Source organism: Lissotriton helveticus, chromosome 4_1, assembly GCF_964261635.1.
Source record: "Lissotriton helveticus chromosome 4_1, aLisHel1.1, whole genome shotgun sequence".
NCBI classification, from domain to species: Eukaryota; Metazoa; Chordata; class Amphibia; order Caudata; family Salamandridae; genus Lissotriton; species Lissotriton helveticus.
This window is the reverse complement of record NC_136063.1, coordinates 1,305,742,651-1,305,757,947: the sequence shown is the minus strand read 5'-3', so window position 1 is coordinate 1,305,757,947 and position 15,297 is coordinate 1,305,742,651. Positions and strand designations below refer to the sequence as shown.

Sequence of the window (15,297 nt, the reverse complement as noted above, 5' to 3'; positions counted from 1 at the left end):
TGAGTTTGTTACAGCACAATCCCACATGCGGCACTTTTGTTAAAAGTATCTTTTACTGTGTTAGAGCTTGAAACTTTTTTTTAACCCCTTGCATGCTGGGGTTATTTCCCTGCTGTGCTGGGGGGAGGGGGGCGCGCACAGCGCCCATGAGGCACAGTGCTCATGACGAGTTAAGCTCTTCATGACCACACCCGTTTCCGTGGAACGTTCAGCACAGCAGGGGAATTAGCCCAGCGTGCGAGCGTTCCACGGTTCATGACGAGCTCAGCTCGTCATGAGCACACGGGAACCGTGGCTCATGACGAGCTCAGCTCGTCATGAGCATGCAAGGGGTTAATTGAAATCTACAAATGATGCAACAGAGGGTGAATCAAATCGTGTGAAAACTGCTGTACATCAATAATTTTGTAGAGTGGTAGATTAAAACCTTACCATGAGCAAACTTGTAAAAGCTATCGCTGGCTCCTGCTTTGGAGTACTGCACCTCTTTAGGAAGGTTTTCCAGTGCCTACCGCTGCAGACAAGGAAATCCCTAGTCCAGACCCTCCTAATCAGCAGTCGGGACTATGGGAATGTTCTAATGGTCTCCATGAATGAAGGACTGTCTTTTAAACTCCAGGTGGTTCAAAATACCATGGCATGGCTAATCAGACAACTTCTGCCACGCTCGCCCTCAGGATCTTTCATTGGCTGCCCATAAAAAAGCAGGCTGTGTTTAAACTCCTCTGTTTGGTCCATAAAGCCCTATATGAAAGTGGGCCACTCTTTCTGATGGATACATCTGCCAGTGGATTTCTCACCTTGTGAATATCCCCTTGCGTCAGCAACATTCGGAAATTCTTTTTTTTATTTTTTTTTAAACCTTTATTTGACATTTCAACCAAGTACAAACACGGGCCTACAACCCCCAGGACCGGCCGCTAAGCAGTTGCAACACAATAAAACAATCAAAACCCAGACCCAGCATCCCGGGGAGCAGATTCGCCACGTCCAATATACGTACTGGTTGTAGACATATCAAGTGGGTAACAGGATAAAAAGGTTCTATTTTATAATATAAGATAGAAGGATCAGGTGCCATACAATATCTCAAGTTGCGAAAAAATGGGGGGGGGGGGGGCAAAATAGCATATGTCCACAGTTGAATCATCTTCGTGTAAGTCAGCGGCGTTAAAACATAGTATTAATGGGAAGCGAGCGTACAAATACAGTTCACGCCAGCTGAATGCCCGCCCAGTAGCACTGAAACATCGCGAGAGTTGAGGCACATATGAAACAGCAGAGATGGCCATAAAATTTAACCCATTACACTGACCAGGAAAGGAAGAAAAGAAAAGGGCAAAGAAAGATAAGAAGAAAAAAGGCCATAGAAATAAAACGAAAACAAAACACCCATCCCCCAACCCCCCACCCTGCACCCCTGCAGATGACTACGGCCTACCCCCCAGCAGCGTGCCTGTCGCCCAAGAACTGAGACCCGAAATATAGAAGACCCAGAGAAAGACAGAAAGAAATTAAACCCCACCCAAAGAGGGGAAATGGAGGAGGGCTATCTTCTACGTGCTCCCGGTCTCTCCCCCCCGCCCTAACAAAGGGGTCCCCCCGAAACTGTCACATCTGAATAGTCCAAACTGAGAAAACATCCCGGGGGGAACCACCAGCCCTGCCCCGGACTCCGTTAAGCTAATGAAGCAGTCCTGTTACCGATGAGACCACAATGAACAACCCAAACAACAGTCTCAGCCTTGGCCCCGTCGATCGAATTCGCCGAGTCCCTCAGACGAATAAAGCCCCATCATCAAAATGTCAAAAGATACATAGAAGTGGTCAGAACATAGTTCAGTAGATGGAAGAAGAACAGTAGATCCCAAAGTAAGCAGCTGGTACCGACGATGTCCCTCCCCGTCTCCGAAGCCAGGCCTTATCACATCCGCCATCTTGATATACCGACTGGGGAGGGGGTTCGACACAATCCAAAACAGTGCACAGTACCAATTAAAAGGTTCCAGGATAGGGACAGCAGTTGAATGCTCCGACAGCTGCAAAACCGGGGATTCCAAAAAATTAGTTAAGTCACCGATCACAGCCCATTCAAGGAGATCCACTGCTGTAGGGGCAGGCACAGCTTCCAGCACTGGGTCTAATTGCGCCACTGGGGCGTCGATCAAGAGGCAAGCTGGCTGCCGGGTCTCGGGCATCGAGTCAGGATCCGGTCTCAGTCCTTTAAGTCCATCTGCCGCCGACAACAGGCCGCAGGTCTGAGCCGCCACAGTCGCCTGAAGTGCCTCTAGGGCCGCCAGCACCTCCCGCAATGACGGGCCCCTTTGGGCCTGCTCCGCCTGGTTCCATATTTCCTCAGGCATAATGGTCCCCACGGAGAGGCGCCTTCTCCGGGGTGAGATCAGCAGGAGCAGGACTGTGCGGTGAGGGACCAACCGTCAGTATGCAGTAGTACGCGACGAGGCTCTAACCCAAGGTGCGCCGGCGATGCAAGTGCCGGGCCTCCTGGTCAGGGACCCCTGCGACACCGCACCGTGCGTCACTCGTCTCCTCACCTCCAACACAACACCAGGCTGCAGATGATAGCAAAGCAATCCAAAAATTTCCGAAAGTTCCAGAGACCGGACCCTGCCGCCCTCAACAGTCCGCTGTTGTGCAACTCAGACCCGGCTAAGCCAGCACTCGAGACCCAGGCTTCCAGACTGGGTTAGGCCACAAATCGGTCCTCGACGTTACTCAGCTCCACAATGTCAGAAAAACCCCGGGAGCACACCATCGGAGTGCGGATTAGTTCACACACACAGATCCGGGGCAGGAAATCAGGATAAGTGACAGGATCTTGGAGCGCAAGACGGAGGTCAGCGGAGCCGGGAGACTATGCGGCCATCTTGCTTGCTATCCTCCGTTCGCTCGGAAATTCTTTTTGTAGCTTCGCGCCGACGTGAACGATGTCACAGAGACACGACACCGCGTGCGACTCCGCTGACGTCACCGACTCCATATTAGTCCCTCGCCGGCGTGATGACATCAATTCCCTTTTTTCCGCATCATCGACGCTAACGGTTTCTAGGGATCCTCTGTAGCTGTTGGTAACTTTGTTACTGTTTGTTTCATTTCGGTGTCCTTTTGTTTCTTTGTGTCGAAATGTCCACGAAGAAGACTGGATTCAAGCCCTGCGGAGAGTGCGGCAAGATGGTGTCTATGACGGATCCGCACGAGTGCTGCGTCTGGTGTTTGAGTTCGGACCATGACGTCGAGGAATGTTCATCCTGCAAGAAAATGAATCCTAAGGCTCACCGTGAGAGGGAGGCGAAACTCTTTGTTGCAAAGTTGAAGAGCAGGAAGGACAAGGAGAGGTCGAGGCCACGGACTCGTCGTTTGAGGTCTCGCTCAAAGTCGCGCTCAAAGTCGCGCTCGAGGTAGTCTTCGGTGCATGCTTCGAAGTCATCGAGGAAGAAGCACAAGAAGAGATCTCATGAGTCTCGTCATCATTCTGGGAAGGACTCGAGCTTGAGACCGAAGTCGCAGGTGAAGTTACTTCGCAAAAAGTGGAGGCTCCGACTCCGGTAGTTCAAGTCTCCGAAGGTGAGGCTTCGCCTGTGATTTCGCCTGTTCATTCACCAAAGCCGATGTCGAATCATTCTCCGGCTCTGACTTATTCTTCTGACCAGGAGGGTGAAGGAGATGAAGAGGATGGAGGAGAAGAGGAGGCTCCGTTGCCTACGGGTTTGTCGACCCCGGTGCACCAGCCTGAGGTTGAGGTCGAAGTCGAGAAGACTCTGCTCCCTCGAGAGCAGCCTGTGAGCTCTTATCTAGCTTTTCCTGCTCGAGGTCAAGACCCTACTCAGTTCCTGAATGCTATATATGAAGTGTATTCAAGAGCTATGAACCCCTCTGGTGCACCGGTTAATCCCACGGGTCCATTAGCATACAATCTGGGTATCCCCCAGTCTTATGCTCCTGCGCCTTTTATGCCATTTATGCCGGCTCCGACGCCGCCTTGGCTTTACTCAGCGCCGCCGAAGCCTTAGACGCCAAGGCCATCGACGCCGACACCCTCCACACCGATGCGAATCCGATCCGACCTCGTGTTCAGTGGTCTGGTCCTCCGGCTTCGTGCTCAACGCCGGCCCCGGCCCCGGCTCCGACGGAGTCGGTTCCTGATCCGTCGACTTCATTCATGAAAGAGAGGTCGAGGCGTGAGGCACAGAGATTTCTGGAAGAGCAGAGGTATCGTGAAGCAGAAATGGAAGAGGGTGAGCTGCAAGGATCAGAGGACGTTTTCGATGATCTGAGAGAGGCTAGTGGTCTTGAACTGTCCCCTGATTGGGATTTGGCCTCTATTTCTGACGCCCCTTCTAAGGATGTGACACCTTATCACGTAGTCATAAGAAAGGCTACAGACTTGTTGAATTTAACACTTCCAACTGCATAGTATAAAGCTAATTTACTGACTGAAGTCCTTCATTCGCCTACCTCTGAGGTCGAGCCTATGCTCCCTTTTAATGATACTTTGGCGGAGCCTATAACTGAGGTTTGGAAAAGACCGCTTACACCCCCTGCTGTTTCGAAGGCGGTTGCAAGAAGGTACAGGGTGGCGCCTGGTGACCCCGACTTTTTATCCACACACCCCTTGCCAGAGAGCTTGGTTTTGCAGGCGGCCTGCTCAAAAAAATCTGCGGGCGCTTTTCCACAGGTTCCTGGGGATAAGGAATCGAAGAAGCAGGATCAGGCTGCTTAAAAAGTCTTTTCCTCGGCAAGCATGGCGCTTAAATCAACTAATGCAACTTGTCTAATGGGACGCTATATCCATGCGTTGATGGATTCAGTAAAACAGCTGGTTCCAAAGCTTCCTGAGGAGGATAGGAAGGATTTTCAAGAAGTGATTGTTGACACTCAGGCTGCTGCTAGACAGGTCATTCAGAGTGGTCTGGACACTGCTGACTCGGTAGCGAGAGTGATGGGTTCTTCTGGGGCCACGAGAAGAGCAGCATGGCTTAAATCATCTGAGTTCTCTGCGGGTGTCCAAGCTGCCTTGATGGATTTGCCCTTTGATGGGTCAGGTTTGTTTGGAAAGAAGGCTGTTGCTGCCTTAGAAAGATTCAAGGACAGCAGAGCGACAGCGAGATCTTTGGGCCTGCAGTCCAGAAGTACTACCGGGAAGAGGTTCAGAGGTTTTGGCAGGTCTTCCTTTCGGACCTACAGGCAGCCTCAGCAGCAGCAACAGCAGCAAAATACGCTGTACAAGTCGTACAGAGGCAGACCGAGAGCTTGTCCTAGAGGTCGTCAGGCCTCCTCCTCCTCCTCTACCTCTTCCCAACTCCCTGCCACCACAGCAAAGCAGCCCTAGATCCGCCATTCTGGATCATGTGGACCCAGTGGGGGGCCGGCTTACCCATTTTCTACGAGATTGGGAATTGATTACATCGGATCTTTGGGTTCTCAATCTCGTGGAGAATGGGTATGCTATTCCCTTTCGGGAAATTCCCCCCAATTACCCTCCTTGCCAAGGTTTTTGTTAGGAGGACCACCTGCTACTCTTGCGGGAAGAAGCCCTGGCTCTGTTCAGAAAGGGTGCGATAGAGGTGGTTCCAGAGCAGGAGAAGGTCAAGGGTGCTACTCCCGGTATTTCCTGATCCCCAAAAACGATGGCAGACTTCGTCCAATCCTGGATCTCAGGATCTTGAACCTTTACCTGAAGCAGGAGAAGTTCAAGATACTCACCCTTGCGCAGGTTCTTCAAGCGCTGCTGGAAGAAGACTGGATGGTGTCGATCGACTTGCAGGATGCGTATTTCCACATCCCCATTCTGAAGTCGCACAGGAAGTATCTCCGTTTTACAGTGGGATCGCAGCACTACCAGTTTGCGGTCCTTCCATTTGGTCTTACGACTGCGCCTCGAGTCTTCACCAAGGTGATGGCTGTGGTGGCTGCACATCGCAGAAGGTATGGGGTTCCGGTATTCCCTTATCTGGATGATTGGCTGATCAAAGCAGAATCTCCAGAGAAAGTGCTCCATCATCTGCAAGTCACAACTCAATTGTTGTACAGGTTGGGTTTTTCAATAAATGTACCCAAATCTCACCTGGTGCCCTCCCAGCGCAACCTGTTCATAGGTGCAGTACTGGATACTACTGTATGTCGGGCATTCCCTCCACCTCAAAGGATTCGCGACATACAGGAAATTATTCCTTTATTTCACAATGTAGCGGTCGTTCCAGTCCTGAATGTCCTTCGTCTGCTCGGTCTGATGGCTTCTTGCATTCTGTTGGTCAACCATGCATGCTGGCATATGAGGGCACTCCAGTGGTGCCTCCGCAGGCAGTGGTATCAACACAACGGAGATCTCAGGGAGTTCATCAGGATCTCCAGAGAAACTGCAGCGGATCTGACTTGGTGGACTGTGGAGGGCAATCTGTCTCAAGGAAAGCCTTTCCAACTTCCTCCAGCGGTGGCCACAGTGATAACGGATGCGTCCACTCTGGGGGGGGGGTCATCTGGGGGATCTGGAGATCAATGATCTTTGGTCTCCAGAGGAAAGGTTGCTTCACATCAACCTTCTGGAATTGCGGGCGATACGTCTGGCGCTCAAGGCCTTCCTCCCTTCCCTTCGCGGTCGGTCGGTTCAGGTCCTGACGGACAACACCACCGCGATGTGGTATGTAAACAAGCAGGGAGGAGTAGGGTCGCAGTGTCTCTGCAGAGAGGCTCTGCGTCTCTGGTCCTGGGTTCAGGATCATCAGATTTGTCTGATGGCAAATCATCTGGCCGGAGTTCTGAAAGTGCGTGCAGACAGTCATAGTCGGCAGTTCTCAGCCGACCACGAGTGGATGCTTCATCCAGAGGTAGCTCGTCACGTCTTTCGGACGTGGGGCACTCCTCAGGTGGACCTGTAATCCACTTGTGAGAATGCTCATTGCCCGACATTCTTCAGCCTCCAGTTTCCGATGCAGGGAGCCTTGGGGGGGATGCGTTTCAGTTGAGTTGGGACTCGCAACTCCTTTACTCGTTTCCTCCCATACCCTTGATTCCTCGGGTTCTGAGGAAGATTCGCCAAGACCGGGATTGGCCAAGAAGGGTGTAGTACACAGATCTTCTCCATCTCTCCTCGTGCCCGCCGCTCCGTCTCCTTTTCAGGGCAGATCTCCTTTCTCATATGGAGAGGCAGGTTCTACACTCCCACCTTCATACCTTACACCTTCATGCCTGGAGATTGAACGGGGCAACCTGAATTCCTTTTCTCTCCCACATGATGTGGTGGATGTCATTCTTTCAGCCAGGCGTGACTCCACCTAGTCAATCTATTCTTACAGATGGTCTAAATTTGTGACTTGGTGTGGGGAGAAGTCCATTGACCCTTTGAGGGCTCGTTTGTCAGATATACTTCTATTTGCTCTTTCTTTAGTGCAGCAAGGTTTTGCTGTGGCTACAGTGAAAGGTTATCTTTCGGTTTTATCGGCTTTTCTCTGCCTGCCGGATCAGCCGTCCTTATTTAAATCTCCTATTGTTTTAAGATTTCTGAAGGGTATTACAAATAAATTCCCTCCTACTCCTTTTATTGTGCCTCAATGGGACTTTAATCTGGTGCTTACTTTTCTGATGGGTTCCCCTTTCGAACCTCTACATAATTGTCCCTTGGGGTTGTTGTCTTTTAAGAAGGTTTTCCTATTTGCAATTACCTCGGCAAGGAGGGTAAGTGAGCTTCAAGCTCTTAGTTTAAAGCCCCCATTCGTGACCATCCATGCTGAACGAATGGTTCTTAGGACCAGGGTTGCTTTTCTGCTTAAGGTGGTAACTCCCTTCCATCTAGGACAGTCCATTACCCTTCCCACCTTCTATCCTCCCCATCACCCTTCCAAGGAGGAGGAGCGGCTTCACCGTCTGGACCCTAAGAGGGCGGTGAGCTTTTATCTTGATAGGACTAAGGACTATCGTGTTGATGACCAGCTGTTTGTTGGATTTGCTGGTTGCAAGAAAGGAAGAGCTGTGCACAAGCGCACACTTTCGAGATGGATAATTCTATGCATCAAGATCTGCTACGCCCTGGCTGGTAAGGAACCTCCAGAGGGTATAAGAGCCCACTCTACTAGAGCAAAGTCTTCAACATCTGCTCTGTCTAGGGGTGTACCTGTTGAGGATATTTGTAAAGCAGCAACTTGGGCCTCCCTCCACACTTTCGCGAAGCATTACTGCTTGGATACCGAAGTGAGGAGGGAAGGCCACTTTGCGCGTTCTGTCCTCCAGGATTTTCTGGTATAGGAGAGTTGACACCCTCCTCCAGGAGTGGGGACTGCTGTCGGAATCTATTCACAAGTTGAGGAATCCACTGGCAGATGTATCCATCAGAAGAACAAGTTACTTACCTTCGGTAACGCTTTTTCTGGTGGATACAGTATCTGCCCGTGGATTCCTCACTGACTCACCCGCCTCCCCGTTGTCCACTCTTCTATACCTGAGTAACTGTGATGTTAATATGTTTTTATTGTTGAAGGAAAAGTTTTTTTTCAATTGCTTTTCTGTATTGCTTTCACACATTTGTGTACTGTGTATACTGTGTATATATCTACTGATGTTGGTCCGTCCGTGCGCCTCGAAGGCACGGAAAAAAGGGCGGAACTGATGTCATCACGCCGACGTGGGACTATTATGGAGTCGGTCCCGTCAGCGGAGTCGCGCGCGGTGTCGTGCCTCTGTGACGTCGTCCACGTCGGCGCGAAGCTACTAAAAGAATTTCCGAATGTTGCTGACGCAAGGGGATATTCACAAGGTGAGGAATCCACAGGCAGATACTGTATCCACCAGAAAAAGCATTACCAAAGGTAAGTAACTTGTTCATCTGCAGGGTAAACTGCAGTGGTATACCCCCACTCGGAGTCTTAGAAACACTGGGAATTTCCTGTTACTTCCTTGACTTATTCGCACCACTAGGTATGGTGGCCATGCATTTTCACACAATAGCCCCCCTAGCACAGAAATCTGCTCCCAGTGCATCTACATGTAAGCACAGACTTTAAACAGTTCAAAAAATCTCTTAAGACCTGGCTTTCCTAGTCTCTGACATTCTTTCACTCTGGGCCTTCTGAACCTTTGGAGCTGCACTAGCGCTGAGAGACCCCAGCCAGGGTGATTTGTGCACTTAATAACCTTACCGAACCTAACATAACAAAGCTCTCCAGCCACTGAGTCCTTTAGTTCCACTGGCCCTGGCGTATGTACAGGAATCATGTTTTAAAATGCATGGTTTAGTTAGTAGATTTGTCTTTGTTCTCCATGTTCTTGGCTGTATTTATTTAAATTAATATAATATAGGAAGTAACTATTCACAGCTATCGTTACATATTTATGTGAAAACTGGCTTGTGGAAGTTATAACAAAGGCCAATTTGATATTGTATTTTACTATAGTATATTTCCTGTCCATTAAGAAAATGAATGCTTTTTTCTGTTATAGGTATCTGAGGTTTCAGATCTTTCAAAAGTGTCTCAAGCTGATCAGGGCATCCAAGTACACCACTGTTTTGAATGCAATCGTTACTTCTCTTCTGCTGCCTTGTTAACGGACCATGGCAAAGAGGTTCACGGCAAAGACCGAATCCACGTGTGTCTTATCTGCAGTAAGGTTTTCAAACGGGCGACCCATCTCAAGGTAATGGTCATGCACATAGTGAGGCTAACCTGCATTCAAGAACCTCGTCTCTTACATAGTTTGGATGCATGAAGAATCTGGGTAGCAGTGTCTATGTAATTCAGCATGGAATGACATCCACTACTCTCCATCATGTATATGGTTGGGCTACATCAATAAAATGGTCTATGAGGAAGCTTACACTGCTTTGTAACCATTGAGCCTTTCAAGGCTGAAATACATACATATCCGTGGTGATTCGACTGTCATAGATAAAGTGAAACATATCCTCAGCTTCATATGTTTAAATTTGACTTCACCCTTTAAGTGCGGTAACATGACTAGTTAGTAGCACTGCTAGACAACCAAATAGTCATGTTGTGCACAGTGAGTCTGCTAAAAAGTATAAAAGCTTAGAGGCAAAATCTTCTCTGGTTTTATTGGCTAAATTAAGTGTGTGGTAGTTTAAAGAGCGCTAAACAAATTCCTTTCAAATCATGGTTGATATATTTGTACTGCTAGAAGGTAGAGAGTGAAACTTCAGTTTGAAATGTTTTACACCACTATAGGAAAGTGCTCCTTTTTGCATGGTTACCCCCTAACTTTTTGCCAGATACCTAATGCCAACTTGACTGACTATGTGCTGGGATCTTGCTGACAAGACCCCAGCACCTGTGTTCTTTCCCAAAACTGTATCTTTGTGTCGCACGCCTCTGAGTCACATGTAAGTCCCTTGTTTAAGGTACCCCTGGTGCCAAGGGCCTTGTGATCAGAGATGGCCTCTGAGGGCTGCAGCATGTATTATGCCACCCTCAGAGATCCCTCGCTTTAACACCCATACACTGCCATTGCAGGCTGTGTGTTTTGGTGCAGACTGAAATGGAGAGTCAACATGGCATCCCTGGTGCCATGCCCACTAACAATGCCTTTGGCATGGGCAAGTCGCCCTTCTAGCAGGCCTTACATCCCCTAAATTCAGGGTGCACCATACCACAGGTGAGGGCATAACTGCATGAGAAATATGCCCATACAGTGTGTGTGCCTTTCACAGGCACTGTAAGTGCAGTGTAGCCATTTTGAGTACAGGGGTTGGGAATTTGAAGTCCACAGACCCATGATGGCTTTAATGAACACTGGGAAATTTTATACCAAAAATCTCAACACATTAAACCCTCACTGATGCCAGTATTGGATTAAATGTACAATGCACTTAGAGATGCCCCCAGAAAAATAACCAGCCCTGGTATGGTTCCTGAGTGGCTGGCCACCATCGGTAACCACCAGACAGGTTTCTGGTCCCCAGGTAGAGGGCCCTCAGCTCTCTGGGACCAGAAACAAATCACATCCTGGGCAGAGGTTTTAGGCCTCCTTCCCCAGGATGGGCAGGATCCACGATGGGGAAGCTTCAAAGGCCTGCCGCCTCTGTTAGATACCCCCAGACTCTGCTGCTTTCAGCAGCTGGCTCACACCGGTTCTGTCCCCCACTTTGGACCGGAGCAACTGCGGTAAAACTTAGAGAGAATGGGAGGTGTGCCCACTTTTGCCAACCCCACCCTTCAGGTGGGGGAGGCAAATTGAAGCATACACCTGAGTCCCCTCCATCTTGAAGATCAGGAGACTCCTCCAATCAGGACAAGGCATATGCCCCCTCCCATTGGAGGCTGGCATCAGAGAGGGTGTAGACAACCCAGGGAAGGAACTCATTGGTCCCAAGCTATACACCCCTGTAAAGCTCGTAAATCTAGTATTTGGGGGCACCCCTGAACCTTGCTCCTTAGATTAGACAAAATAAGAAGAAGGATCGAAGAGCCGGGCTGCAGAGAAGAGGACGACAATAACTCCTTTGGCCCCTGCCCTACCGGCCTATCTCCTGCTTTGGAACCTCTTCAAGCTGACATTGGTGTGTCCTGCAGCCAGCAGCCTCCAAGAACCCCAGGGACCTGACCTGCCTTTAAGGAAATACTCTAATCTCGTGTGGACGCCAGATTTGTCCAGCAACCGACTCCAGCTCATACATCCGATTTGGCCCGAACCGCATGTCTGCACCACTGTGCGCCCCACTGCCCGAGTCTGAGTGGACCAACACCAAATCGAGGTCCCTCCGGCGATCCTGACCTGTGATCCAGAGTTGGACAACATCCTCCGGCCTCCACTACGACACCTGCAGCCTCATCTGGAAGGGTCCCCCCGACCACGACTGGACCTAAAGTGAAAGCCTAACACCAAAGGACACCCCTGCACCAGCAGCCCCCTGGCCCCGGGGTGCCTGATCCATGGTGTCCCTGTGTCCAGCAACACTACAACTTCGCTCTCCAGGCGCTAGGTCCCTCTTCCAAGCCTCCTGTGCCGAGCCAGCTGCGTTTCTTCACAATAGACGTCCTTCCTTATTGGTTTGTATTGGGAACCCAACAACTAGTTTGCACCCTGCCACCTGAGTGTCGCTGGAGATGCGCTTTTGGTGCCTACTTGTGGCCCCCTTTGTGCCTACCTTTGATACCTGGGCCTTGACCCAGAACCTGTGACCTGTGCTCTTCAGAGTACACCCTGTCTTCATATCTCTACACTGGGCCCGACCTCTCCTTTGACTACTGCACCTGGCCGCCCTTTTGCCGCTGAGGGAGCACCCTCTTTTCCTACCTAACCCCTGCCCTGTGTTAGTGCTACCACCCAGAGACTGAACTACAAAACCGAGTACTTACTTGCATTGCATATTTTTATCATTGTAAAGTCAAACTGTATTGGATTGACAAGTACAGCAAGATTTCTTAAAACTGTAAAGTATTTATTGCATTTACAAAATTATACTACATTCCTGGATAGTATTGCCAGTTTTACAAACTGTATAACTTACCTGCACTGAGTGATACTTGGTTCTAGTATTAAAAGTAATTGGTCTGGATTCAGTCTTTGAGTGTTCTTGCCTGAGTGTGTGCAATAAATGCTCAGCACTACCCTCTGATAAGTCTGACTGCTCAGCCCAGCTTCTACTAACCTGAGAGTGAGGAATTATCTACTTTAACCTCTGCCATGCTTTGGGCACTCACTGGACTTTGCGCACACTATACTTCTTTTTGGTATGGTGTAAACCGAGCCGGCTTCCTACAACCACCCTTTCTTTGGGAGGTTGAGAATGCCGTCTATAAAGTACTTGTGATAACCTGTTGTATAGGCTAATGTAACAGACACAATTAACCACATCCTTTATTGGATTTCTCTAGAACATCCAAACTTTTGTTGAAGCTGGAAAATTCTTGGTGTAAAGGATGTTTGGACATTGTCCCTTTTGAGGGGGTCTCCTTTCTAATTTTCTTCTCTTTAGTTGGGCCCAACAGAGATTTGCAGAGAGAATCAAAATTCGCCTAAATTCAGCAGATTATTTTACAACCCAATACATTTGAGATCTTGGCACCTTATTAGAACTGGCCCTACATCAGAGCAGGAGGAGGGAGTGCAGTGAGTAATCTGTGGGAAGATATAGTTTCCACCACAAAGACTGCCTCTGAAGGTAAGTAACTTATTCTTATGATGGATACTTCTTCCTGCAGATTCCTTAACTTAAAGGGATTCCACTGGTAGGTGAAATTGCTGAATTAACAGACAAATCATGTAGAATAGATTGAGCAATGTAATCATTACTCATCACTTGAATCACTAGACAGTAGTGTGCATCATAGACCAGGTGGCTGCCCATAAAAAACTTCTAGTAAAATGTCCTTGTTCGGACCCGCAGAAGCTCCCATGCCTCTCATGCAGTCCATACGAATGCCAGCAGGTGGATCCTACTTTGCCAAGATGTAACAGGGAGGATGTTAGCAAATTATAGTACACGTGCTAACTGCTTTATTTTTCTCTGTCCTAGAAAAAGTAAATGATAGATAAGCATCCACTTGATCAACTCTTGTCCATTAATTTTAATATGGAACATCTTAGGGTCCAACCTGTGCAGACTGAGGAATGAGTAAAAATGCAGAAGTGGCAGACCGGTCCACATATAAGGTAGGGACCACCTTTGCCAAGTGCACAAGACCGGTTTGCTCAGATAAAACAAAAAATGGTAACCAACAGAACGTGGAACTCCATTAGCCATCCCCCCCTCACACCTCCTCTTTCCTGACTCTTCAGGCCAAAGTAATCATTGCCAGAAATGCTGGCAAATGGAACATCTTTGTGTTAGTTCAAATGGACACAAAGTAAAGAAGGTCAGAACCTAATTTAAATCCTGGAATTTTGGAACAAGGAAAGGCATAGGATTGAACAAGTACAGTAAACATTTCAGCAACTTGGTCAGCGGAGGGGACCTCAACGAAGAGAATTTTCCATGAAGGCAGATATCACAGCAAGGTACCCTTTAAATGTGGAGGCTGCTAAACCATGCTGAGCGAGTGAGAGCACTAAGCACAGAACAAGTAACAGATGAGCTCTGAAAGTTGCTAAACCTTCTTCCAGGCACCAAGAGATTAATTGGCTTTGTGGCAAGCTTCAGGGCAGTTAGAATGACATCAGCAAGTTTTGGATGAGAGACAAAAAAAATTCTTGTAGGCACGACTCAGTCTCCACCCGCACCACATTAGATCGAAGGAAGTGTGCAACGAAGACCAGGTGGCTGAAAGTTAGAGTTGCGAACCCAATCACAGACTCTTGCAAAAACAGATCGTCTCTGTACACCAGGTGGTCTTACTGTGAGTTTCAACAAATTGGCATACCAGATCCTCTTTACCCACTTAAGGGCAATAATAATTAGCTCCTTACCATCCTCATGCAGTTTCTGTAAAACTGCCAAAATGAGCAAGATTGGAGGAAGCGCATAAAGAAAGTCCTGTGTCCAGAATGCATTCCCCTAGAGCCACAAGATGGTAAGTGCAGAAGAGGGGACACTTCCTGTTGAGGACCGAAACAGAGGTTGATGCAAGAACATCCCAGGTGAGAGAAGATCATACAAAATGGTAACCACCAGAGTTTGGAACTTTAATTGAAATTTCCATTCATCGACTTTGAGGAAACAGCAACTCAGGATATCCATCTACACGTTCACTGTGCCCACCAGGTGGTTAACCACAAGAAATCCTCACTACAGTAGAGACAACAAGCGCACAGCCTCCCAGCACAGGATACTTGCCCAACTCCTCTTTGCCTATTGAGGTAGTGGACGGCATCAGTGTTTGAGAGTACATGCATCACACTGCACAAGATTGAGGAAAGGAATGCAATCAAGGCTAGATGGGCTGTCCTCTGTTCTAGCAATGACATGCAGTCATTGCTATTCCAGGACCAAAGGCTTTGCGGTAATCACCCCCAGGTAGCTGCCCAACTCCAGAGGGGAGACGTGTTACGTTGGCCTGCATCTTCGAAAGACATAAGGAAAAACAAACTGAGATTGCAAGGACACATCTGGTAGAGGTCTGAAGCTCTCCACTCAAACAGGGTGAGCTCCCGGATACTGGGACCATTGCTTTCTGAGACACCATTGGAGAGAACTCGTCCTCCATTGCACATTGAGTAGCAGGAGGATACATGGGATCTTCAAGCGTATAAGGCAGAGGACTTTCAGGACCGGAATGGGACTGAAGTCTGAACAATTGGAATCATATCTTGAATTTCCTGGATTCTCTGAGAGACCATGAAAGCCCCCCATACTAGTCATATCCAGGATTGCCCCAAAACACTTAGTTCGGG

The 15,297-nt window shown here is 48.7% G+C and overlaps 1 protein-coding gene across 5 annotated transcripts in view; it reads left to right on the top strand.

The window, feature by feature from the left end:
* The window catches only part of ZNF236 (zinc finger protein 236), a 1,196,152-nt gene that overhangs the window by 1,017,012 nt on the left and 163,843 nt on the right, over positions 1-15,297 (top strand). For 3 of the 5 annotated variants that reach the window (XM_078687872.1, XM_078687871.1, XM_078687875.1), the window contains exon 29: positions 9,451-9,645. The exons of the other annotated variants lie outside the window; for them this stretch is intronic. In XM_078687872.1, the coding sequence (XP_078543998.1) occupies positions 9,451-9,645 (195 nt within the window). The remainder of the gene's footprint in view (positions 1-9,450; positions 9,646-15,297) is intronic. 5 annotated transcript variants of the gene reach the window in all.